This window comes from Corvus cornix, chromosome 1A, assembly GCF_000738735.6.
Source record: "Corvus cornix cornix isolate S_Up_H32 chromosome 1A, ASM73873v5, whole genome shotgun sequence".
NCBI lineage: Eukaryota > Metazoa > Chordata > Aves > Passeriformes > Corvidae > Corvus > Corvus cornix.
In genome coordinates, this window is record NC_047057.1 from 70,949,607 (window position 1) to 70,976,941 (window position 27,335).

At 44.7% G+C, this 27,335-nt stretch overlaps 1 protein-coding gene across 4 annotated transcripts in view; it reads left to right on the forward strand.

Moving 5' to 3' along the window:
* Positions 1 to 5,641: 5,641 nt before the first annotated feature.
* Positions 5,642 to 27,335, forward strand: part of RERG (RAS like estrogen regulated growth inhibitor) — a 96,575-nt gene continuing 74,881 nt past the window's right edge. Inside the window, exons 1-2 of one of the 4 annotated variants that reach the window (XM_039570958.1) lie at positions 5,642 to 5,717; positions 7,198 to 7,372. In XM_039570958.1, the coding sequence (XP_039426892.1) occupies positions 7,312 to 7,372 (61 nt within the window). In that variant the 5' untranslated portion in view covers positions 5,642 to 5,717; positions 7,198 to 7,311. Of the gene's footprint in view, positions 5,718 to 5,880; positions 6,168 to 6,209; positions 6,493 to 7,197; positions 7,373 to 27,335 lie in introns of those variants that run through there. The other 3 variants (XM_010404174.4, XM_010404173.4, XM_010404175.4) reach the window with 3 other exon arrangements.

The window sequence follows — 27,335 nt, forward strand, 5'->3', positions numbered from 1 at the left end:
CCTAGGTGTGACTATGCTCCAAACCCGGCAATCACTCAGTGTCTTGAAGATATTAACAATGGCAGCAATTTCCCCTTCCCATTCTCTTGATTAAACAGAAGGAAGGAGGCAGAAAAAAGATGAGAGACATAAAACTCCAGATGTTGTCGACACCAATATCGGGTTCCACCAGAGGATTTGAACACTGGGGCAATGACGAATTACAGTGGGGTCCCTACAGCAATCCAGATTGCAACCATAATACCACTGAGGAAGAAAAAGGGCTAGCATTCATTAATGTGAATGGCAAATGAATTTATGACAATTTCCACTGGTCCTTTCAAAGAACATGAATACATCTGTAAGAAATTAAGATGACACACCAGTGTAACTCATTCATTAATAAAGTCTGGGATTGCACATTTGTTGCTAAATTTGTTGCGTTTGTTACCAGTGGGTTTTAATTCTGTAAGTGTACTTTATTAAAACCATAACACAAATCTCTCTAGCAGAAGAGTTCTAGCCTGTGTGCAGACTACTCTGTAGGTGATTTAATTTTTAGTTTAAACTTATTTTGGTGCAGAAACTGAACTTGCTCGGGTTTACAGTAAGTAGATATTTAATCATTAAAAAATATGTGCAAGAGAGTGACAGTCACCCTGCTTTCTTTTTGATGATACAGCAATTCTATTTACATTAACAAAAACCTATTAAACAATTTCTCTGTGATCTGAGTAAGTGTGGAGGGAGATACACAATACCAGAAGAGCGAAACCTCAGCAAAGAGCAAACCAAATAATAACATACCAAGTCGTGATGGAGTCAGAGCTGTCACAGCTGAGTGTGGACTCTCAGCTTGCCCATTTTTAGGGACAGACTCTCAGGACACAACCTATTGAATGGCTGAAGAAACAAAGATTAGCAGAATTTTAACTTGGGCAATATGAAGGGAATGTGTTGGCCATGTGTTACAAAACATGAGCTAATACCTCGCTCCTCTGCTTGGCAATAGCTCCTGCTGAGCTGTGCCTCTCAGCTTTGCTCATGTATCACTGTTAAATACACCTGATAAAAATCTTGCTACTGCAAGAAACCCAAGCTGTGTATTTACATCTCTGCACAAACGTGCCAAATGCCTACTGAGACAGAAGGTCTGCATTAGGACATAGCGCAGAGGCATTTGCATGTGTGAGATCCACACCGTGCTGTGAAGAGCATCCCATGTTCACCTCCTGTGCCCTGTTTTGGCACCTCATGGAGCCAAATGGGACAAAATGTTGAAGCCTGGGTTCTGCACAGAGCACCTTCACGTGGTACTGATGGGGAAGTTGTACCTCCTTTGGCCACTCCATTAAGCCTGCCTGTGTAAGGCTAAACACAAACAAATACTCACAGGATTGGGGTCTTATTTGTTCCACTAGAAATAAACACTTCAAAGGAATAAAGCCTGCATTGGGTATTTGATTTTTCTTCTATACATTGAGGAAAAAGTGGAGAGGAAAAGCAGTTATAAATGCTTAGCTTACACACAAGAAAACCCATCACTATAAACTCAGCATTTCATAAGCTACCAGGGAAAGTAGGAGAAAATGCCATATTAATTTAAAACAGCAATATTTCATACTGACTACAAGCCAAGCTAACAGCAAAGTTTATCCATAATTTAATGACAAAGTTGCAATATTTTCCACTGTGCTAGATTAGTGTAACTGAGCAGATTTATGTACATTGCTGAGAGCCAACACAAAAACATTTGGAAGATATTCTCTGAAAATTAAGAAAACAATCTGAATCTTTCCCTGTGAACCTTTAGTAACAGCTGCAAATATTGTGTTAACATGCTATTATTGGGTAGTTTTTCTACTAGTTATAAACTATCATCTCAGCTCCCAGCAGAAGGGCTGGAAGGAAGGGTGAAAAATAGACCAAGTCACTGATCTGCCTTTTAATGCAAGGATCCAGCTCTGACCAGATATTCAGGACAGGACAGGACAGGATATCCTGTTCTAGACCAATCCTCGTGGCAGGTCTGGGCTGTTCTCCACAACAGCAGCAAAGACAATAGTCCTGAGTTCAACAGCCCCTTCCTTACTGCAGGAATGGTACCAGAGGAGTCTGTTCCCTCATCCATCCCACCAGTGGCATGATCTGCTCTACAGTTTGTACACACTTGGACTCAGTTGCACAAAGGTGCTCAGAAGATGAAATGCCACTCAGTTCCACAGGATTCAGAGACTCCTAAATAACCTCCTGAAATCTGTATCTTGTTTTTCGTCTCTCACGAGCCTCAACAAACCCCGTGCCCAAATCTCATTTTGGAAGTTGCTTAAACCTACAAAATTGCCGTCTACAATGGGATTTCCAAAATGAAAAAAAAACCCCAAACAACCCACACCTTCAGCTCCTTTCCTGCTCATATGTCTTCTTCACATATTAGCTGTCAGGCCTGCAGTGTCACACCAGTCCTCTCTTCTCACCTTTCAAGAATCGAATGTCATTGGCTTTCACACAAAAAAAAAACACCTTCAGAAAACACACCAGAAGCATCCAGGATGAAAAAATAAGCCAGTGGAAGTACTTGATGTTAAACAAGTAGCACCTTCAGACCAGGCAGAAAGAACCCTCTGGACTTTGCCAGCACCTGGATACATCTTATTAAGCCTGTAAAGTATTATTTAGTGGTACTTGAAATTGTGAGTGTTTCTAAAATACTTCTGTCGACTGTAACTGCTTGGATAGACCTCTGTTAATCAATCCTGAAACAGAATTCTGCCTTGACTTAAGAATATCTGGCTCCATTGGCATTTCGAGCTGTTCACACTCCTATTTCGTTATCCGCTCCTCAGCCATCGAGGTTTCTGGTGAAGAAGGGTTGTCTAAAGCTCAGACTGCAGGCATTTACTAGACCACAAATGAACCAAAATCCTTGTTTTGGACCACTGGTGGCATCTTCCTAATTAAAAAGGGGTGCAGCCAGGTTATCAGGGGAGCTAAGCCAGATATATCCCACACCATGCAGCTGCGGCCACAGTTTCCATGTTCACAGCATGGATGGGACCAGCTCTTCAGCAGTGACGTATCTGCTGTGCCTGGGCTCCCCAAGGGAGAGGAGGTCTCCTGCTCTGCCCTGTAACAAGGCTCAGTGTTGCCCACAGGAGTCACAAAGCCATGGACAAACTCACTGATGACTGTGGCTAGAAACACTTCAGTGCTTTGACAGCTGTAGAAAAGGAGTCTGCCAAGAGCACTGAGTTTCCCTCAACTTCATTTCAGCCAGTAATTCCCATAAGATATCCATCTTCTTGTGCTGGGATTGCTCTTCCTCCTGGTGAAATGAGAATAATATTTTTAAATACACCAAAGTGCTATTTTCAAAAATTAATTAAGCTGTGAAACACTATGACTCATTAAGAGGCAAAAGGGAGAAATCTAAGATGCTTGGCTCTGATGGATGGGAAAGAGGGCTCTCCTGATTTTCTGCTGGGTCAGGCTGAATTCAGACTGACAGCACACAGATCATCAGGGATCAGACCCCAGCATTGCTTCCCCTCTCCCAGATTTTCATAAAATGGAAGGGCAGAAAAGGAACCTCCAATCCTTCAGGCAGTCAGCCACGTGATGGACTTCACTCATTGATCTCACTGCCCATGCCAGGGTAACACCCACAAGCACATTTTTTGATCAGCACAAATGGCAGAACAATTGAGAAAATATACCACGTCAGCCACAACAACCAAAAAACTGCTGCTTATGACAAAGCAAGGTGGCCCTTGATCTACAGGACCAAAGTCTAAGGCTTTCAAAATCCATTTTGGGTAGGAAAAAACCACCCAAAAACTCACCAACATTGTGAAACACAGAGAGTACACAGAAAACAAATAGCAACTGGAGCACTCCTGGACCAGTCTTGGGTCTCAACCCTCTGAAACCTTTGCCTGTGCCCACAATTAGTGTTGACTGAATTCTTATGCCTTGGCACCAATAAGAGACTTCAGCACAAGCTGACTGCACAGCCACTGGGATTTTAATGACCAATAAATTATCTGCTGTTTTGGAAAAGCCAGTTATCGTATTTAATTTGACAGCCCCATGCAGGGTGAATTCCATAGACATAAAACAAATGTCAGTCCTCGAGACTAACACACATTTCCCCAGATGCAAAATACACATTAGTTGCTCTCTTAGGAGGATGGAAAAAGCTAATCCCTCTAAATTATGCAAACCAAGCAGTGAGAGAAGCCTTTGCTTTTAAGAAATAAAGCATAAACCACACTACTGCTTTCACATCTGCCTTCTAATTTTTTTTCTTTCTTTCTTTCTTTTCCGTGATATGCAATGCAGCTATTTTAAGATCTACTCCTGAGTGCCTGCAACTGGCACTTCTGAGAGGGAATTAGGTTCTCATTTCTTCTCAGGACTGCCACCCTGCTCCCTAAACACTTATCCTGCTCCTGTAGAGAGAGACTTGGACTATGGAAATCTTTTCCAATCCAACTTCTATTTAATTTTGTATGAAGGAAGACAGTGAGGGGGGAGCTTTTTCTTTCACTCATCTGATATCTCATTCAGATCTGAGTTGGAACAGAAACAGAGCAGGAACATCCACTGAACTCTAAGTGCTTTCCAGCTCTGGTTCACATCTGTTACTAATGTATCTTTACATTACTGGATAGTTTAATAAACAAGGAAGTAAGAGCTGTCCGGTGAATTCAGTCCTATCCATTTCAGAACTTGATCCCCGGCTCTGACACGAACCTCTTGCAGAGGCTGAGGTATTTGCATGATTACTTCTGCCCGTTTGCAAATCGAAATAACAACACTTTCTTTTGCCATAAGCCAAGCGGGGAAGTCGGGAGGAAACGCTCAGAGTAAGAAGTTGGTGCTACTGGAAAGCAGTCTGATGGGGCAGCAGCCCTGCTGTCACTTTGCTGTCACTTTGCTGTCACTTTGCTGTCACATGTGTCGGGACAGGAGAGACTGGCTCTGCACAGCGTGCCACAGCCTGGTACTGGTGAGCAGCACCGAAGGAGAGAGAGAGGGAAGGAGAGCACTTGAGATGTTAAAATAATCTGCGGAGCATCCTTGGCCGGGCAAGCGCTTACTCAGAATCCATGCAAATGAACCAGCAGCCGCTGTCCACATAATTAAAGGCTGCGGTACCGCCGAACGCGCGCGATTACAGGGCTGCGTCCGGTCCTCTCGGGCACCGCGCCGGGCACGGGTTACGCTCTCGGGACGCTACCGCGAGGGACGGAGCAGCCTCGGCCGCCCTCCGTGTCCCGCCCGGCGCCGCTCCGCGTCCCCTCCCGCTCGGCTCCGCATCCCTCCCGCTCCGCATCCCTCCCGCTCGGCTCCGCGTCCCTCCCGCTCCGCGTCCCTCCCGCTCGGCTCCGCGTCCCTCCCGCTCCGCGTCCCTCCCGCTCGGCTCCGCGTCCCTCCCGCTCCGCATCCCTCCCGCTCGGCTCCGCGTCCCTCCCGCTGCGCGTCCCTCCCGCTCGGCTCCGCGCCCGCCCGGTGCGCGCTGCTCCCGGCGGCCCGCAGGGGGCGCGGCAGGTCCGCGCGGGCGCGGCGGGCGCTGCGGAGCCGCGGCCGGGCTGAGGGGCGGAAGGGCCGGGCGGACGCTCCGCATTGTGCGGACGCTCCGCATTGTGCGGCCGCTCCGCATTGTGCGGCCGCGCCGCTGCGCCGGCGGGAGCGCCCGGGGCCGGGCCGGGCCGCGCCGAGCAGCGCGCACCGAGGTGAGCGCCGGGCGGGCTGCGCGGGGCTTCCCGGCGGGTTGCGGGCACAAGGGAGGATGCGGCGCGGGGGGCGCGGTGCCCGCAGCGTGCGGGAGCCGCCCTGCGCCGGGCGGGAGGGAGGGCGGCACCTGCCCGGAGCGGTGGGGAGCAAAGCCCGCCCGCAGGGACGGAGCCGGCGGCCAGGAATGAGTACCTGCACGGAAATGTGAAACGGGGCTGCGGAGCGGGGCCGGGAGCGGGGCGGCAGTTCTGCTGCGGGCGGCCGGGAGCTTTCGCGGGAGGCAAACGCCGGTGTCCCAGTCCCTGAGTGTCCCATCCCGCCACGTCCCGAAACAGTTCGTGCCTCTATCTGTGCGTCCAGAGTGAGAGTGGTCTGATACTTACTCTTAGGCAAAAGGAGTCGGGAGCATTTAGCCGTCAGAGATGAATCGGGACCGTTCTCGATGTAAGGTGTCTTTACTTTTTCTTTTTACAAGCGTTTTCCTATAGGAAAAAGCCTTAGGGATTTTTTTTTTCAAGAAATATGTTAGAAATGCATTTTGCTGTAGAGAGAGGAGTGCTGACATGGGAAGCATCCTACGCCACTGTTAGAATTCACGGCTAAAGTGGGTACTTCAGCTCAACAGCAAACCCGTAACTGGTTGCATTCACACGTGAAGTTCTACCCCGCTTTAAGGGGAGACCGAGTGTTTGACGTTTTATTCAGGGCTGAGGATCATCATCATCACGATTGCCGTGTTTTCACGGAAGATTTTAAAGCATTCTACAATGACAGGTATGGTTATAGATTTTACTGTCCAGGTTAGCAAAATCAAGGTCATGCAGCAAAACTGTGAATATAGATAATTCCCATGCTCGAAGTGCCGTACCAGAAACTCTGGCATCCTTTTGCTAACCCCATGCTTTGCTGAATGTTTGTGTATGAGCTCAGGCAGCTTAAAAAGGAGCGCTAGAGAACTTTCTAGGTATGGACTTGTTTAGGGCAGTGAGCAAGGTACAAGTGCTTGGAGGGTTTTAGGCAACTGCAGCTGAGTAATTGAAACCTTTTTGGAGCTGGAGGGCTCAAGGAAAGATTAGCTATCTGCAGGCACTACTAGTGAGTGCTCACAGCTATTAAATATATTCTACAAAAAACAATTCCTTGCATGTGATTCAAATACAGTAAATATATGCAATTTCAGCTGAAAGAGAAAGGAAGAAATAAATCCTTAGGAGCCTTGCAAGGCAGGTGCTTGGGGTTGTTAAGTACCTTTTGCAATCTTACAGTGCCAGTGTGAAGCAAAGAGGAATAGCCAGAAAGCTGAAGGTGGGTTCTGCACAAACAGTGCCAAATGTGTCAGTGGTGTTACTGCAGTGTTCAAAGCAGGAACATAGCATCAGTTATCACGATTATTTAAAAAGAAGAAGAAAGGAGGGGGCGGGCAGGGGAAAGGGAGAGCCTGGCTCCTTGCAGTTCCATCCTTGTGGTGTTCTTCCCCAGGCTCTGCATTGACGTCACAATGACACGGTGAAGCTGAAGGCAGGAGCTGGGAACTGTTCTTCTGCTTCACTTCTGGTGACTGAGTGAGTTTGCCAGCCCTGTGTTCCTTCCAGCATGGCCAAGAGTGCAGAAGTGAAGTTGGCGATCTTTGGTCGAGCTGGCGTGGGCAAGTCAGGTATGTTTGACTTCTGATTTTTCCTTCTGCTTGTCATCAGGTAACTTTTTGCTCCCTCTGTGCAGACAAACTCCTGGTAAAAAAGGGCATCTCTGACCACCTTCTTGTCGGGGAGGTTGGAATCAGGCCAGGAATTCTCTCTTCCTTGGCTTTTCATGTTATTTTCTCTAGGTTCTATCAAATGAAAGTACTTTTATCACTTTTTAAAAAAAAGCCCAACAGCAAACAACAGCAAAACAAATTTCCCAGCCCAAATCAAACCCATTTTTCATGAAGTGAGTGGCAACATTATTTTTTCCTGGGGAAACAGAGTTAGTAATGTTCAATTTGTCTCTTCATAGCTTGTGCTCAATGAAGGCATGGAATATTATGCTCCCTAGCCTCTGTTAAGTATTAGATAACTTCTGTAACAGTTTTAATTCTGGCTGATTTCCACAGGAAATTTTAGACTCAGCAACTCAAAGAAGTTTTGTTCTCTGTGCTCTCCTGGGTTTACATATTTACCAGGAAATTATGGCAACACCATGTGTAAAGTGTGCATTTGTAGAGATCTTTTGAGAAATAAACATAGTCTGGCGAGTTGGTATGGTAGACACACAAGGGGGAGGCATAAATGTTAAAAATCCATTTCTACAGACAGCCTTTCCTCCGGTGAGACGAGGAGCAGAGTGTGAGGGTTGCAGTTGGGTAGTTCAGGGGTGTTGCATTAACATGACAGCTCCATGACCACTCTAACAAGTCCTTGCACCACAGGGATGGGGAGATGAGGAGACTGAGCCTAATCATGCTCCTGTGGCAGTTTGGGAACTGCAAGATCCTGTTTATTTTAGGAAAAAATCTGCACAAGAGTAGGCAGGAGATAGGATGTCCTGGTAAGAGCATTAAGCTAGACTCAGCTGCCATCAACCAGCTCCAGTTCCCCAAAGTGACTTTTATATTACACATGCCAAGGTGCTGTCCCATAAATGTATTACAGTTTCAGTAACTTGGGAATGGGTTGTTTATAAAAGCACATTTACCCAGAGGGTATTTCACCAGAACACTGTCAGTGAAGCAGCTCTGTCAGCTATCAGGAAGAAAGGCATATGTGAGGCAGAATTTCTTAGAGATTATACTGCTTATTCAAAGGCAATGCAGATTAAATTCCACCTTTTTGAATAGAATGCCTGAGGGAATGCTGATAATATACTGGGATAAGTTTAAACTCTTCCTTCTTCCCTGCTGTGCTCACCCCATCCCCTCTTTTGTATTCATGTTTCACTGTCCAACCCAAGTTTTGCAACTTCAGTGGTTCCCCTTTGGGTTTATCTTACATTCAGTTGATGGTTTCTGTGGTTGTCCAGTCTTTTGGCTGGATTCAAAATAATGCAAGAGAACATTGAAATATTTGCAGGAAAACTGAAACACTGAAAGAGTCCCCTCACCCTGGCTTTCTTAGTAGTTTGAAAGCTTATATCTAAAAAATACAAAACTACCTTTTAAGTGCTCAGTTAAAATGCTACACCAGCATAGGATCAACAAGAGCCTTTTTTACCTGTTGTATCCTTTTTGTAGACTTCAATATATACTAGGATAGCATAAACAGTAAAAATGTTTTCCTGTAGTTCTGGAACCGGGTGGGAGACAAATGGAAAGCCAATAAAAACATCCTAGTCCTTCGAAGTCTTCCTCCTCTCTCTTTTTATTCCCTTTTGAGATGCAAGGAAATATTACATAAAATATGAATAAGGTCCCCTCTTTTGACTGTGACCATACATATGTGAATATGTGTGGAAATGAAAGCACAAATAAGTGGGCAGCACAACAAGGTGAATTTAATGGAGTGGAAGGACCACAGAGCGCTATCAGCTACCTCAACAGAGCAGCAACTGTGCCTCCCAGAATCTCCAGCTTGCTTGTGAAAACCCCTCTTGTACATTCCCATAAAAGGATCCAGTTTCAACAGCTTGGCCAACTCCAGAGAAATAAGTGTGTGTGTGAGGGGGGTGGTGTCTCTAAATACCTATTTGCCTGTAGCCAACAGTAACAACAGTGGGAGCTGTGAAAGTGCCATTCCACCTTTGCTAAAAACAGGGCTGGACACAAAGCAGTCTCCAGATAGCTGGCTCTGGTGGGCAATACCCTGCTAGAACAGTGCTGATGGTGTCTTTTTTAGTGTAACCATGTCACTCCCTGTCCCTGTGACCCGTTTGTCATGTGTTGTGGAGACAGGATCCTGGGGTCATCGCTTACTGGAGCAGACTTGGCCAGACAGCTGAAAGATAAGCCAGGCTCTAGAAGCAAGAGCACAAGGCAGAATGCTGGAGCATACATGCAACGAAAAGGAGACATTGGGTGATAAATATGGTCACTGTAATTGCCAGAAAGTCATGCCAAAATATGGCCACTGGCTTGCTTTCCTGGCTCATCTTTGTTTGCTGAGGAAGAGCCAGGCATTAGGTTCTTAATCTGTAAGTGGCTGAAGCACCTGACAGCATCTCTGAAGTTACAGACACACTTTGTAATGTCCTGGACAGGCTCCTCTTCCACTTCCTGACCCAGACTTAGGATCAGTGAGTCAAAGCAGCAACGGAGAAAGGAGTGCTGTGCTTCAGGATGGGTGGGGAGCTAAAGCTCAGGCAGTCATTAGACCTGTTAGCATTACTGAGAGCTAAGGAGCATCCCCATCTCATCATTAATGCCAGACATCCATTCAAAGGGTGAAAGATTCCCTGCTCTACAAAGCAGTCCCTTCCAAGACTCTCCCAAATATGAGGTGGGGAAACCAGAACACTGCTCACAAGTGTGAATAGTGACAGCATCTCAAAAGAGTTAAATCCAAGGAAAACAAAACTTTACTCCACTTTTCTTGCTGCTTATCACGTTTCCACGGTTCAAAGGTTTAAAAAACAAACAAGAGGTAATAGCTAATGTGTCCGCATTTCAGTGTTCTTCCTTGCCTTGTCTCCCTCTGCCTGCTGGAGAAGACCAGCAGAGTGGCTAATCAACTCACCTGTCCTGTTTTGCCCTTTTAATGCAGACCTAAACCTTTCAAATGGAAGAAGAAGAGCAAACCAGCTCAGAAAGAGGCACGCAGAAGTTCTCCCAGCTCAGAGTTACACTGAGTAGTGGGCAAACTCATCAGGTGCAAGCATCCCAACCTGCTCTTGTCCAGTGGACTAGATGCTCCTCCATTCACCCCATTCTTACTGTATAAAAGCTGCATAAACACTATTTTAAAACAGCTGAAAAAAAACAGATGAGGAGCTCTGCCTGAGCCAAGGAGCACTTTGCAGCTGCCTCACTCGGGAAGAGGAGGAAGTGCTCTGTGGGTGGGAAGGGACATTGCTGAGACCTGCTATAGATAACAGGGCTGTACCTCCTAATTTGGGCTGGAGTCAAGCAGCACTGAGGAGGGGAGAGAGCTTTTAAAGCCTTTTTCTTTACGGCCAAGAGGAGCTTGGATGGAGCAGAGAATGAAAGTTGAAGTGAATTACTTAAACACTGCTGTTTAAATTGTTCTTTCACTGAATCCTACAGCTTCATTCCTATGGTAACAAAACTGAGGATTTCCTAAATAGCTCCTTTTAAAACTACAGTAGTAGCAATTAATAAAGGCTTAAAGGCCATGTTCTTCCATGTCATCACAAGACACAGTATGTGCCCAGAAATCTAAAGAGGAGCGAAAATGTATGAACCAGAGGAGAAAAACAGGGCTGGATTAACAGTGCATGGCTGATGCTTTTCCAACTCATAACTCAGTTGACTATGAATGCTCAAAATACCTCTGCTTAGGAGCCTTTCTGTTTTGGCCAAGAAAGAGACAATGTCCAGCTGCAGCGTGTGCTATCCAGCGTGCCTTTTTGCTGTGTGTGTGCCAGGCTGAGCACTCCAAGTTTGTGTGTTAGCACGGGTGCTTTGGCCAGCCCCTGGCAGAGGCAGTTCTCATGTGCCTGGATGGGCCATGCAGCTGCAGCCGAGGAATGGGACAAGGAATGTGTGGGTTTTGCTATGGGTTCTGTAGGAACCCAGAGTGCTGAGAATATTTCTCTGCCTGTTTTTAAGGGTTCCTACCCCCCTGAACAACACTGGTTTAGCCTCCAACCTTGGAAAAAATTACCAGCGGTCAGACAACAACTAGAAAATACAGTGGTGGGAATTAGGTGATAGACTACTATGTAAGATTGTCACAGGGTGAAAATTTAGAGGTTTTGGGTTTCTCTTTGTAGTAAATAGATAAGAGTAAAAAATATCAAAATGGAGGATTGTTGTTGTTCTCTAAACCTTCTTCTCCTTCTTCTACTACTCCATGTTCTGCAGTAAAAGTAGTTTGGAATGATTGGATAGAAAATTCCACAGTTCCTGGCTGTGTCACTGAATAATTGGTAAGAAAGTGAAAATAATACACATTTTTAGTAAGCATTGGTTAAATGATCTTTAAAAGGCTGTGTAAATCTTGATAGAGAGCTCTCACTCCTGCTTTTCTGTGCTCTATGCTGTACCTGGGTCAGGCTGGTGGCTCTGTTCCTCTGATAAGACTTAATAAACAACTATCCAGCAGCATTGAAACTCCAGGAAAAGTCTCGGTTTATCTTTGAAACTCCTTGCAAGGACTTTCAGGAAATTCTCTCCCATCAGGAGGGGCTTGATTTATGGCATGGTTCAGTGTCAGGGTTCAGCAACAGGGAAGATCCTGAAGCTCCCACAGGCTTCCCCCAATAAATGTGTCAGATTCTAAGCAAATCATTGCTTGTCAGGTACGTGAGGCGCGGGGCTGTTGTCACTTTTTGGTCCAGCAACAGCTCGGATGCTTCCATTTGGGCAAAAGGGTGACCAGAAATGTGGTTTTGGTAGGTGTCACCTCGCAAAGAGCCTGTGCCATCACAGAAATGAAGATCTCAGCAACTCCAGTTATTTTAGAGTCACAGCTGGGAAAGTCCTGAGCAGACATGTATTTGTATCTGTTGGCTTATGCTCTTTTCCCATGTCTAAGCCAGGATGGGGGAACATACCTGGGAGAAAGATACCTGGTTTTGAAAGTTCCTGCAGAACAAACTCAAGCAGCAGCCAAGCCAGAGTGTCCTTCAACAAATCTGTGGTTTGTTTTCATTATTTGAGGATATGTCTGAAACGCTACCAGGGATCACTTCCCAGTTGCAAGGTCTGGGCATATGGGAAATAAAACTGCATTCATTGTCACCCCACCCCCATTCAAAAAACCCTGTGGGTTACTGGGAAAGAAGCCCAAAGTGATTTTTCTACTTCACAAATCCCTGCTCATATATTTTCCCCCACTAGTTGCATTTCAGGGACTTTTGCAGAGGAAACATGAGTTATAAAGGAGTGATTAGTTATCAAGCTCACAGCTCTTCTAGTAAGGCAGGGAAAGCTGCCACAAGATCTTCAAAGTCCATGCTACACCACCTGATGTCTGGAGGGAGGATTACTGTGATAAGGTGCCTCTGAAATCCAGAAATGTGGATGGAAAGACACTGGATTTTCTGCCGTGGGTTTTGTTTTTGTTTCCTGGTTTTTTTACTTACACTAGCATAGCAGATCAGTTGGCTTTTTTTCCTTTGTTCTTAGGAACGGCAACGACAACCAGATGCTTAAGTGATTATTCAGTGATCAGGTTTAATACAGGTTTATTAATCATCTTGTATTGTTTTGCTGGTAAAGTACTCATAAAACACTCCCACTTTTTACATTCTCTGGTTTTACACTTTTCAACCAGCTCCAGGTTCTCTGAAGGTACTGTGCATGTGGGTGTCTAAGTCGTAGCAGTAACTAGGTCACTAATTTTAAGATTATTTCTTCCCCAGCAAGAATACAAATGTGTCCCCTTGGAGCAAGTGATACTGCAAGGAAACAGTTGTGTTGCAATGACCTTCCCAAGCTCCTGTCCAGTGGATGATGTTGATGCCTAATTAGAGGGTGAGCCCCAGGTTCATCCATGGATGAAGGAAGTTGCATTGTGGCCTTACCACACAGATACAAGCTCTTTAGTCAACAGTCTTTCCATAAACTGCCTTTGTTGATTCTTGTCGTGCTGGAACTAAAGAGAAGGAACACCAGGAACCTGGGCTAGACATACAAACATTTGCTCTGCTTGTGTGTGTAACCTCCTCCCTTTCCTCTGCTTGTTTGCCTATCCACGGTTCACTATAGCCTTGTCCTTGGTGTAGCAGAAACCATTCATGCTCTGCACGACATTTGATCTTCCTTCTGGCTAACCATGGAATAATAAAATGCAGGATTTCTCTAACCAAATGCCAACGTTGTTCATTCAAGCGTGGCTGCCTCCCCTGTTCCATCTCATTTAACTACATCTGACATCAGCTCTACCTGTATCCCCTCTGAGCAGCTGGTGGCAGCTGTTAGAGCTAAAACTAGTCCTGCTGTTCTTTTTTTTTTTTTTTCTTTTTTGTTTAGGTTGGGCTAAATATAGCCTGCTGTATGATTACTGGGGAAGGAATGCCAGGATTCAAGATTTATGTGTGCAGCACAAATTCTTCCCTAGGCCTGTGCCTAGCCACCCCCTGCAGTTCTTGCTTTGATAAGATAGCTGCCCTGCCCACTTGTCTCCTGCAGTTTTGCCAAAGGCAACTGCAAAGCTCCCTGGTGGAGTCCCAGGAAGGGTTTGTCTGGGTGTGATAAAGGCCTGCAGTGTTTGGGTCAGCCTGCTGTTCCCCACCAGGGCACTGGGAGATCCTTTCAGAAACAGCAAGATTTTTATTCTTCTTCCACAAACTTGTTGTTTACCTCCCTGATATCGGAGGTCCCTTTGCCTTGCATCTACTTTTCTTGCCATGTTTCTTCTCAGCTGTCACCCTCCCTTCTCCCCCTGCCGGTTCCCTAGAACTGTACATGTTCCCCAGGGACTGCATATGGTGAAATGGCTTCATACTTCACAGGACAACTTTGTATTTACAGTTCCTTTCTCACCCTCCTCACTTTGGGCTTCCTCCCATCTCTGTTTCTCATCCCCAGCTCCTTCTTTGCCCACACTGTCAGTGCATTGTGCATCATCAAATGCTCAGGACGTGAGATCCAGATGAGCTAATCCTGGCAGCAGTGGTGTGATGCAGCAAAGAACAGTCACTTCAGAGGAAGTGGTCTCTTCTGTCCTGGAATCCATTCCTTGGTGTGGACTTTGAGGATGTTCCAAGATTTGACTGCTCCAGGCAGTCGTTGCATGGAGCCAGCTTTGCACAGGTTAAAAAGGGAAGCAGAGTGTATCTGTACATAGCTAGTGTTGGTCGTAGAAGTGGGTAAATTTACCTATTTTGGCTTTGTGGCAGAGCAGGAGAAACAAGTTATGTCTGTATTTCTCAAGCAAACTCTCTTTCTGCATTTGTTTTTGTGCCATCCTTGAACCTTGTACATTTACAGCACCCACAAATAAATACGTTAGGCGTATGAAAAACTAACACTGCCTTAAAGAAGGAGGATCAATGAGGCTCTAGCTGAGCCCTGGTTACAGGGCTGTGATTATCTGCTGGTGACTGAGGGTGTTTGTACCCTCTCACCACATGCCTGGTGGGCACTCCCAGCGCTCTGGTGAGCAGGAGAGACAAAGAATGGCTGTAAGAGAGCGAGGGAACCATGGCATCCTCATCCATTTCCTGCTTTTATTCCAAGCCTGCATTTGCTCAGTATTATTGGTAGTCTTTTATACACCCCGTGCTGCAGAGGCAATTAAAGCTTTGGCAAAGACACCCCTCAGCTTCCCTTCCCTCTCCACAGGCAGTTTGAGGGGTGCTGATGGAGTGCTCCCCATTGCCACTCCAAAGTTACGGAACTCCCACCTCACCAGCTCTCAACCTGGCCTGCTGTTTGAACCCACATTTCTTTCCATTTGCCTCAGATCAAACCAGCCCCTCCTGTTTTCCCTGACTCCTACCTCCTCTTCCTGGAGACAGGAAAATAACTGAGGGAGGTGCATCTGTTTCTATCGCCTTTTCATAATTCTGAATGGGAAAAGTTCTTTTTATGGCTGTTTCCCACCAGGTAGAGCATTCACACTGCTGGAGTTAGTCTGCAGCTGTTACAGTTTCTAATGGATTTGCCATGTAGGTGTTGGGAAGTGCCATTTATTATGGCAGTGATGCTGTAGATAACTCATATTCTGTGCATGCAGCATGAAAAGATGAATGGCAAGAGAAGCATGAAGCCCTGGGGAAGGAAGTAGTAGATATATTAAACATATGTGCAGCTTTAAAATGTCCTAGAAGTTGGCTGGAGCCTCCAGCTGCCTTTCCAGAAATGTTAGACAGTAGTCTGCACTCAGGAAAATGAGGGAATATGTTGAAAACATCCAGCCTGGGTTTGAAAGCACACGGAGCTGCTGACATTGCCGGGTTGTTCTGCTGCTGCTGCGCTGGGGCCAGCAGCAAAGAAGCTGCAGACAAGCAAGAGCACAGGCCTGGGGCAGTGGTGTTACCACAGGGGAACTGTTTGGATAAGTGGCTTGAAAAGGTTTCAGGGTGGAAGGATGCAACTGGGCAGTGCACAGGATACACTCTCCCAGGGAGGGAATTTCTGTGGTGCTTGAACAGCGCTGTAGCTTTCCCAAGGGCTGTGGGAACAATGGCCAGCACCACGGCCCTCCTGCAAAGCAGGCCACTGGGACTGGCCTCAAGTGGCCAGTATGGGAACTGAGGTGAAGGAAGGGGAAGCCTGATCGTCCCAAGTCACCGAGGGAACTATGACTTGGGCATTGCCAAAGCTCCTTTCCATGACTTCTCTTCAGGGCCAGGGCTGCTGAGATCCAGCCTGATGGACGGCTCCCAGGCTGGCAGCATCTGCGACCCAACCCCTGTCAGCCCTGCGGGATCCTTTACGGCTCTTGCACTGACATTAATTATTGACAGCAAAATAAAGCACAGGAGCAACATTTATTTTCATTAAAAACATATTTGGCAATCCCGTCTTTCACTACTAGTAGGGCTTAATTTCATTTTGACCCACAGGACCACAAGCACAAAAGGAGCTTGTCTTTACTTCCTTTCTCCCCTTCATGTGGCTATACTTTCCATCCAGCTCTCAGTCTAACTATAATATAATCTATCAGAGATTTGCACAACCCTGCTCTAGAGAGCTGCTTTTGTCAGCAGCTCATCTCTGCTCCTGCCCTGGGAAACAAAAATCCCACTCCCCACAACAGTGGAAGCCAGTTAGACAGAGTTGTCAACCATGATCTTTTTCTGACCTACCCAGCAACTGACCCAGAGGAGCTTTACAAGTGAGAACTTCAAAAGTGTCATTCAAAGCAGGAAAGTGTAAAAACGAATTAGAAGCGAAAAGATCAGAGTGAGCTATTTATTTTTTCACTGCAGAATAAATTGAAAATTATTGAGGAGTCACCACAGAAGAATGCAGTATTAGACCCATGGGTGGCAGAAAAAACACACAAACAAAAAATCCCCATCAAACCCCACATTCTGTTGGACATGGGAATATGAGTGCCAAAACAAACACCTTGTTAACCAACCTCAGTGGCAGAGTCTGTGATGCCAAGCACTGCTGCTTAACCCAACTGGATTCTTGTGGTTATGTGCACTGGAGTTGGTTCTCCTCCAGGCTGATTTCCAACATGAAATAATTTAATAGTGATCCACAATATGACTTGGTCTGTTAGATCTACTTCCAGGCAAAGTTTCAAAAAAATTTATCTCCAGTTAAGAAAATTTGACCTTTATCTACGGGAAGCATGGTAGGTCTCAAGATAATACAGTAAGCTGTGTCCTGGATAACCAAACATTGATATCCTAATCTTCAGTCTCCCATGGTGATCTCAAATAATTACACATCATGCAAGAATACTCTCTTGTCAGTATTCAGTGCAATTAAACCAGTCTAGTTCTCACCACCCACCACCATGTATCCTCAGTATCACTTTGGTAATTTCTTGGCAAATTTTGTTTGCAGTTTTTGACCTGGCATGTGAAATAACCAAGCCTCTCTCATGAAAACAAACAACCTCTATTTTAAACATACTCAGTATGACTGTTTTCTTCATTAATTTGCTATTTAGAATCCAGCATGAAAGAGGCCCCTGAGATTTAACTCAGTACCACTGTGGTGGAAATTCACATAGTGTTCAGTGCAGATTGGCAGGAGTTTGGGAGCCTGTACTGTAACAAATACTTCTGTAGTTTGGACAGGTCATATGTATAGTTCTGCAAACTTCTAGGACTCCGTAGAAGAGATCATACTCTATTTCTACTCTTTCCTGCTTGAAAAGGCAGATATATTGGATTCTCAACTAAGAGAGGAGCTTTGCCTGTTGTTTTCCTAGTCTCCCTCTACAGAATAAGCCGCCAAAATATATAGGATTTTCTTTATTTTATTTTCATGAAGAAGCCTCAGTAAAGTTGCCTTTTTCCCAAGCAGCTCTAGCAGCTACGCTGTATATTTATCTGTAAAATCACATGCAGCCACTGATGTTAAAGATAAAATCAGTATCAGCTCTGGAGCGGGATGGTTTGGCATCCCTGTAAAGATGAGGCAAGAGACAGACCATGGAAAATGCAGAAGGACCTTTGAGCAGTTTCTTAAATTCTAGCATTTTATAGGTGTGAAAAGTATCATGATTTGCCTGCAGGTCTTCACACCCAGCTGGACGAAGTTTCAATATTACTAAGACTAATTCCATGTTCAGTATCATAAATCTCACCTCACATTAGGTCTGTATCTAAAAGACTTCTTATTTACCTGAAATAATTTTGTGTGGCTCATTTTATAGCATTTCTTCAGTTGCTAAACATTTACTAAATGGTGCTTTCTAGTAAGCTGTGAAAATATTAATATCATCCAGTCTGAGGAGCTTTTTGTGCACATCAGAGTGCTGGAAGTATTACTTTCTGTTCCCAGTGCCACAGCACAGACAGGGACTGGCTGCAAATAGAAGTAGGGGACTCAGCATAAGAGAATGACCTTCACAGCTGAGTTAAAACAGTGCATTACCACCTTAGATCCTACCTCTAGTTTCTGCAGAGGAGATGGCTGACAGGCATGTTGTTCAAAAAGGCAGGGAAAATACAATGACCAACAGCAGGAGTTGGAACAGGGCGTAGGGAAACATGCTCGTGATGAAAGTACCTCGAAGCTTGGTTGTGCACTGTTATTTTCTGTTCATTCCCATTAATACTGTTGCTCTTGGTGAAGGTTAAAGTGCTTTTGTTATGGATAACACAACAGAGGATTGAAAAAAGGCTTTGCTTTCAAGCATGAGCGGTCTGACATCATGTGTTAAAAGTACTAAGTCATTGTGCAATTCCAGGACCTCTCTGTTTGTTTCAGCAGGTGACTCTTACGAAGTCAGGGCTCTACAGTCCTGTGACATTCTAAAGGTGTATTCAATACACTTTGAACCTGCTGATTGCCAAAGTGCTCTCAGATCTCAGACTGAGATCAGAAAAAAGTTTGCACGCCAGTCACGAACAGAGGATGCTCAGGGTGACTCCCAGAGTACTAAACCAGCGAGAGTAGTTCTGCACCTGGGTCACTTTGTAAGGGCTAATCCAGTTGCACCTCTGCAGTTTCTGAAGAGGCTAAAGGATGCTTTTAACAGTATTGCTCCTGTTGGAGCACAAAATGAATTTGGAGAACGAAATAAATGTGGTGGGTTTTGTTTGGGTTTTTTCCAGTATGAGTATTGACCTGTAGAAAAACTTATCTTCCCAAAGCTTGGAGCACAGAGTGGCATTCTCTAGTTCCCAGCTGGATTGCAGTGAGGAGCAAGAAGTGTCCCAGTGAAACCCACAAAATAGCCTAGAGAAGTGCATGGACGCATGGAGGTGCCAGATCATATGGGAGTGGGGACTGTCTCTTGTATAATGCCTGATTCCACCTGCAGTGTGTCCCTGTACCCCTCAGCACAACATCACAGCCACTGCTTCTAAAAAAAGGAAAATTGTACCATTAAAACACTTGCTATCCACCACCTGGCTGCTGTAGGAGGACTTAGGCCACCTGTGTCTCCAGAAGCTAAATCACAGCAGCTGCCTTAGCCTGGGCACTTGAAAGAAAACCCTGTCGCCTAAATATTGTCACACAGGTGGTGCCCTTGGCACCACACTTCAGTATGAGACCAGCCTGGGGTCTGGACTGTCTGTACTGCTGTACTCTGCAGCCTCTGCAGGGTTTCCTACCCTGCTACTCTCAGCAGTGCAGAACCTGGCCAATTCTAGGTACCTCATGAGCACTCGAGGATTTTATTCCTCGTTGAATAATTGCCCCAGTGACAAACATTTTATGTCCTTCATTGCAAGGGGGTCAGGGGAGATGGCTGCAATAACCCTTCCTGACTTGAAAAATATGATCTTGTTGACCATGAGTATACTAAATTAAGAATCTTTCCGTGGTGTTTGGTGGATTTTGTTTTCTTCCTCTTAAGCTAAAACCCTGCTATAGTCATGATCCTCTCCTCTCCTCTGGGCCATTTCCCTTTTTCTTAGTAGTGTTTGTATTCTATATATCTACTTATTCCTACACACTAACCACATAGAGCCCCCTCTTTGTTTCAGGCACTGTTATGAAATCTTTTTTTAAGATTTAACATTAAGTACCTAAGAAAAAAATTATATAACTTTCTGTATTTGTTTTATTTAACATATAACTTTATGGCACTAGGTTGAAAGCATTCGCTGACTCAATGTTTGGACTGCGCTGCAGGGCTGTTAATGAGAACATCCAAACTTTATGCATTTGAACTCATTAAAATGAACAGCACAATTTGTGCAGCAAGTGGCTTATTTGCATGAACAGGGATTAACAGGAGCACAAAGAAGAGCAGAATACAGATCCAATTTTTTCATATGGAGATCAGAACAAAAATACAGAGCTTTCCAGTGACCCATGCTAACATGAATATTTTTACCTCTGAGCAAGGTGTAAGATTTGAAAGCACACTGGCAAATAAAGAGCTTGCACAGAGGAGATCTGCACAGATCAAAGAGGAAATCTAGAAGCAGTCAGTTTTAGAAAGACAAACCTTAAGTTAATACTCTGGGAAGATGAAAAAGCAAAGTCACAGAAGGTGAGCTTTAGTTACAACTCTTCAAAACTAGATGAAAATTTCAGAGGATTATTTGCAAAGCTTATAAAGAACATTAGTTATGGAAAATTAAAGATTAATTCAAGACTCCACAAAGTGCTAGACTAAAATAACCTTGTGCAGTGTCCTGAACAAATGCTGTGGCCCTCACAGATAGAAGGAGGCTGATACATGAAAATAAATGAAAAAGCCTGTGTTTATTTCTGTGGGCTTCAGAACAGGACCATCAGGAGCAGGATCAGTTGTGCCATGGACTGTGCCCGCTCTGCCTCCTCCTGAGGAGAAAAGAGGATGTCTGGGGTGGCCCCACAACCAATGCCAGCAGACTCTCAGAAAGTAATAGAAGGAATTGAAAGACAAAACACAGTTCAAAAGAAAGCACTGTATGGGCAAAACCACAGATCCAGGAAAAGCATGGTGTGCTGTTTCCTCAGTCAGAGGTGCTGCATTGTTCTTCACTCAGAATGTGGAGCCCTTCCTACAAATTCTCTGAAAACGTGTCATCTGAAAAAGTTAGAGTTCACACATTTTTTCCACCCCTGCCTTCCAACACCTGACTTTATATAGCTCAGCACTAACATACCCTTGCAATAGCATGGATTTCACACACTGAGGACACACTGGATGAAACCACCAAGGAACTGATTCCAAGGTGATCTCAGCCAGGAGTCTAACCCAGACCATTCCACCTCAATCTAGACCCTGACTCCTTGTACCAAGGACTCTTCCTGCTAGCTGCATGATTCAAACTGCCCCTATCAGCATGTTATATTTTTCAGTCACATAAATACAGATTTACCACAACCTTCTGTCTTCATCTGCGAGATACAAGCACTTAGTAGAAGGCTTCTTATCACAGGACAGCAAGAATATGCCCACAGTTACAGAGATTTTCTGTTCAACAGCAGTGTGGTTCTTCTACATGAGCCTGGCTTGGACTACTCAGGGGGGAAAAAAGAGAAAAGAAGTGGTCTGCTAAGAGCTTTGGCAATTAAAATAATGAGGAGGCAGTGCTAATGACTAGCACACAACACGTCAGGATCATAGGTTCAGTAACAGGAGCTATTCAGCTGTGCTGCCTCTAAATGCTGACCTGTGTGAGTGAAGCCAGTGGGGCTCTTGCATTTCTTTTTCTGACAGGGATGAGTGTCATCTGTCAGGATAAGCCTCAGTCTGACAGGTGGAGCTGGAAGCAAAACTTCTTTATGAGGGCCCTTCTAAGTTTCTTAGGACATTTCTTAGGTTTAACTATTCAAACTTGACATTTCCATGCTGGGTGTCTGCTCCAGGCTGCTTTTTTTACTGGAAGATGTCTGCAGAAGCAGTACAGACATTTCTGAGAACAAGGTTAGGAAAACAAAAAATAGCTGTGTGTCTGCGTTACAAAATATTCTTGTAGCATCTCTGCTACAAGAGTTTGAGTATTATCTGTCCCCAAAGCAGGAACACAGAATATGACAAGAGTGGGGTCAGCACGTCAGCAAGGGTATTCTTTTTCTTTGCCTCTGAAAGTGTACCTGTGTTTGCCAGCAAACCAATGCCTCTGGAAGTTCCAAGCTGTGTTTCACATGCTGGAGGTAGAAGTTAAATTTTCCTCACAAGCTTATCCTTATGGAAGACATTCCACCCTAGATATAGGCCGCTTTCTTTTCAAGAAGAAAAGAAAGAAAGGGGAAGAAAGTAGGGAAGAAAAAATTGGGCACAGACGCTCTGAAGAAGTAATGAAGTGCACGGGAGACAAAAGTCCCAAGAAATGAAGAGCAAACAGCAAATTAGGATTAAGTTTGTCTTTCCATTAGCTTATCTGAAACAGATTTGTCTCGGGAAGCAGTTCTGGAAGCTAAAATATGCAGCTCCCAGCCTCAGAGATGAGTGGCAAAATCTCAGTTGCTTTACTTCATCTCTGCACATTGTTGTGAAACTTTCTCTCCTGCGTGCTTGGGCTTTGATGGAGCTTTTTACACCCTGCATCTTTTCTCCAGCTAGAGATAAGGAATGAATCCAGCTCACCCAGTCAGAGGCACTTCCCTGCTGAGCAGCATCACAAGACATTGGCAAAGGGATTTCTCCCTCCTGCAGCTGCCTGTGGGGTGGTTACACTGTGGAGAAGTGGAGATCTCCTGTCTCAAGGGCTGTCAGACCAGCACAGAATGACCTCAGCTCTGGGCTTTGGGTTATACCTCACTGGTCCAGGAGAAGATTTAACTTTAATACAGGAAGTATAAACGCATAGGGAGATGGATATACATGCACACACACAGATACATATATAGATATATATATAGATATGTAGGAGAGATACAAATCTCCCCAATTACCTGGTGGCAGTTAGGGTTTGTGGCCTCATATATCCACGGTCTTTTGAGCAGCCTCAGCAGAGCCTGCAGTCCTGCAAAAAAACCTCCAGTTTTCAAGTGGAACAAGGGGTGTATATGGGCTACTTATGAATTTAAGAAACTAAAGTGCTGAAGAAAAAAAAGCCTGCCTCCATCAGGGTATCATTTATTTTTCTGTTTTATCTACTGTCCTATGCAGAAGCCATTCCAGAAGAGTTATTTTTTTGCCCACTTCAGTTGAAGATCAGTTGCTTGCAGCTTCTTGATTACTTTTTTTTTAGGCTTTTTAGTGCCAGGCTGGAATACCGTGTTCAAGTGAGGACAGTGAGCAGCTTGGGAAGAAATTCTAATATCCTGAGTATATACCATGCAGCAGCAGCCCCAGAAACCATTGTCAGTGCATTAAATTAATTCTGGGTGTCCACCTTACTTCTAGATGTTTATCTTGGCTAAATGCCTGTAAGACTCTTAAAAGAATTAGTGACCCAAATGCCTTCCCAAGGTTTAGCACTTGCAGAGCAGTGAGGAAGGCTTTGTTTATCCCCAGACTCCAGTTCAGGCTGCCCCGAGCGCTGAGCGTGGGGCACTCCGTGCGCTGGCGTTTACATCAGCTCAGCAGGACACTGCTGCTCAGCTTTGGTGGAACTTTATAGCCTGTTTTATTGCAGCAAGGGCAGCAGTGTGATGAGTCTTCTGAATAAATCTCCTCTGATGGATTTGCTGGCGCCTTCCTTAGATTAGGGGTGAAAAGTATCTCACTGTCGAAGCTCAGCGCATTTACCACCACCCCAGGCCTCATTTAGCACCATTAGTGCAGTTGTAACTCGGAAATTTCTGTTAAAAAATGCATTTTCTCTGTGGGGACACAGCATAGATGAGCATTATGTGCATGCAGGGAACAACACAACACTGAAGTGAGTTTTTATTTGGTATTAGCCAAAGTCAGAGCCTTATACACAACTCGATAATCGTCTTTTCCGCTGTGTTTTCCCCACAATGCAACAAGTGAATAAATGAGTGCTCTGGAGTTTGTCTGCTGCTGAAACAAGCTGTGGGGGAAATAATTCATTTAGGGGCAACTTCAATTTCATCTTCATTCGGAAAGTGAGTTTAATGCAATTTTTCTCTGTAAAGTAACTTCCTCTGTCCTTCCCTCCGGTTCCCTCCACTTTCTGCTTCAGTGCTGCAATACTGAAGCAAACTGTCTGAATGGCATTTTCCACCTTGTCCAAAATTGCCATGAGGAAAAATCTGTTATCCCAGCGAGAATAAGGCCAAGTTCAGTTTTGCAGAACCCTAAAACCCTGGGAGTATGTCCACATTTGGGCTTTGGTTTGTGCATTACTAAGTAAAAACCAGGAAAAAGAAGAGGCATGGGTTGGTGTGTAGTTCTTCATCCTGTATGTCATGATATCTCCATTGAACTGTACCTTCCTTGCTTAGTCTGTGGAACTGAGAACTCAGCTGAGATCTATTTATGGGGCAGCATCAGCAGCCTGTGCAAGTGTTAAGTTAATCATTCTGACTGTTGCCTGGTGCATCTGCTGGGTGAAACAAAAGCCCCCTTCAGCATTTGTCCCTGTGCACAGGAGCTTAAGGGTCTGAAATTCCCTGGGTCTGTCCAAGGCTTTCTGTGCACTGTTACAAAGGAGGTTTTTGATGGATTGCTACTGCCTCCCCTCAGTATCCCTTTTTCTCCTGTTCCCTTCGAGATATCCCTTTGCTGAAGAATAGTGGGAAGGGGTCTGCTGCCTTTCCTGGGGACACGTCCTTCCACACTGGATGCCTTTGTGTCAGACTTTTCCTGCTCAAACCTTTGCTTTGCTCACAGCTTTGCAAAAGCTGTTTTGATTCATCATTTCCCCTGTGGCTTGCAGAGGCATGAAATTAGGACTTATATTAATCTGAGGCATATTAATTTTACACCTATAGCAAGTGATAAAGCCTGATCTTTAGCAAACACACAGGAGATGTCCACAGATCTAGAATGCCACGTTATTTTTCTATTTCTTTCTGGAAGCTTTCCCTCAACATGTTTCCATATTTCTGTATATGAGAAAAATACAGGTGAATTTGAGAAGAGCTTGAGCCTTCTTGAGCAGTGGTCTTAAAATCTGTTTAGAAAGGAAAAAAGTTAATTGCTTTACTAGTTTAATACAGAGTGTTTTGTAATTTTCCTCCTATGATACAGGAAGACAGCACCTCCCTGCCTCTTTGCATCTCCTGGGGGATTGTAATCTGACTTGTGGTGTCATTCATACCAATTCTCATGACTGTTCCAAGCTTCTCCCAGTGAATTTTAACTGCTAAAGAGAACAGTTTTAATATGAATACAAGTGCAGGGATTGTGTTTACATGCACAGAGCAAATGAATGACAGTTCTGAAGTCCAAGTGTGTCTACACCAACAGTTAATTAGCAGCCAGAAAAAATACATACATTTCAATATTTAACCTTGAAGTCAGGCTGGTGTGAAGGTCTGAGGTAACATTACAATGTTCTCCAGTAACTGTGTCTTAAAGTGAACCACAGTGAGCTATTGCTGACAGCAAGGGACTTTGGTCCTAGTTTTCCAGCATCTCCTCCTAATTCTCCTGCTTTGAAAAGCTCCCATCAGTTTGGAGTTACTTCACATCTTATGCTGAGACACAAGGAGAAGGTTTTGTTAAGCTCAGAGAGATGCTTAAAGTCATTGTCTTGGGGCAGCTATACAAGTGCAAAGTGTGGATGACAGAGAAAATCCCCTGGGAATAGACTAAAAGAAGGGGAAGGTGGAAAGGAATTCCTGCACTCCTATTTCAGCTATTAAGAGTCTTCTGTTTGTGTGTGAGGTTTCAGAACACACCTGCAATAACATTTTCAGACTTCTTGGCGTAATCAGGGTGGCTGAACACACATCTCCATGGGCTTTCAAACAAAGCTGAGGTTCTCACCACGTCTGCTGCCATCAGTCAGGGCTGCAGAAAAGGCAGCAAATGTCAAAAAACATTGCAGTTAAGTCTTGAGAGATGGCAATCCTTTTGTGACTGAAGGAGACTGCATCTGGCTCTCAGCCATCTAGATGATTTTATATGTGCTCAGCTCCACAAATCAAAAAGCTTCTTGAGTTAATCTATTTCAAAGGTCTCCATCAAAGAGAAACAACTGAGTGGCACTTGAAGTCTCAGCACAGGTATTAAAAACAAGCAAACAAAATTGGCACAAAAATACCGTTTTCCTGACAGAGGACCCCTTTCACCACAGTTATAGCACTATGGGGTAGTTTTTCTTAAGGCTGAACAGATGAATGGCGTCTTAAAGTCTGTCATCTAGAAACTTCTACAACAGCTTGACTACACAAACCAACGCCAGTGGAATGGAGAGCAAAATCTCCTTTCTTTTGCAAGGGCACTTTATGTGGAAGGCACAGCTCTGTGCTGGCTGGGCCATCCATAAGGCATTCTTTTCCCTTGGAACTAAGGATATGCAGCTCTTACAAAAGAAGATAACACACAAACATGCTTTTTCAGAAGTCTAATAACATTTCAAGCTAGAGCCATTCAAAGTGTTGCAGGTTTGTGTTCTTGTTTTTAGTTTTGGGATGGGTCTTTTGTTCATTGTGGGGGGTTTTTTTGCGTTTTTTTGTGGTTTATTTCTCTTTTATTTTTTAAAACTGTCACCCAGATTCCTACGTAAAAAAACCTTATATGTCTGTAACCAAGCAGCAGAAAGATGTGTCTCACTGTAGACAAATACTTCAGCTACACCACTGTGCTTTAAAACATCCTTATCAAACCCCCTGTGGGGTAGTGTTCTTCAAAAGAGCTCTACCAATGTGAGGACTCAGAGTTGATAATTTTAAGTCCCTCAGTTAAGAGTCATGAAGTCACTAAAGAAGAAGGTGTGCAGCCACTTGTGCTCAAGGCCAGGGTGATTTACTCTGAGGAGCTGAGCTGTAAGACATCCTTTGCCTGTGTCCCTGTGTGCCAAAGAGGCACAGGTAGCCAGGAGATTATCCAGACATCCACTGGGTGCAGTGATCCACTTTCCAAGTTTCATGATGCTTTATGTAGAGCGATCCTGGTTTTAATGCAAGAAGTCCTGTGTCTCCCAATGGGGGCTGCAAATGAGGAGACAGAAGTCTGAGGGTTCTCTCACTTCTTGTGTGGTCTTGGCCAGTCACAATTGTTTGCTACCTCAACTTCTCCCTGTCGCTGAAGAATACAGTACCTTTTAATTTCCTGCTTCCTCTGTAATTATGGCAGAACCCAGCAAGCCCCAGCAGAGATTAGAGGGTTCTCTCTACTGCTTGCTAGAAGGCAAACAAAAGATGTGCAAAAATCAGCTGATGTTTGTACAGCAGCGAGGGCCTTGTTTGCAGCGCACCATATGGATGCAAAGTTCTCGTCTGGCATAATCCTACAGGCAGATGCCTGAAGAAGCAACTGCTCATCTGAAGTTTTTTACTAGAGGAACCTCCCATTTCCTTTACTCCACAACCTCCTCCTTCTCTAACATATGGAAGTTAAATGTAGTTATGACTCAGGGAAATGTTTGTCCTTAAATGTAAAGAGCTTTCCTGGAATGCCCTTTCTGTGAGGAGCTTTCTT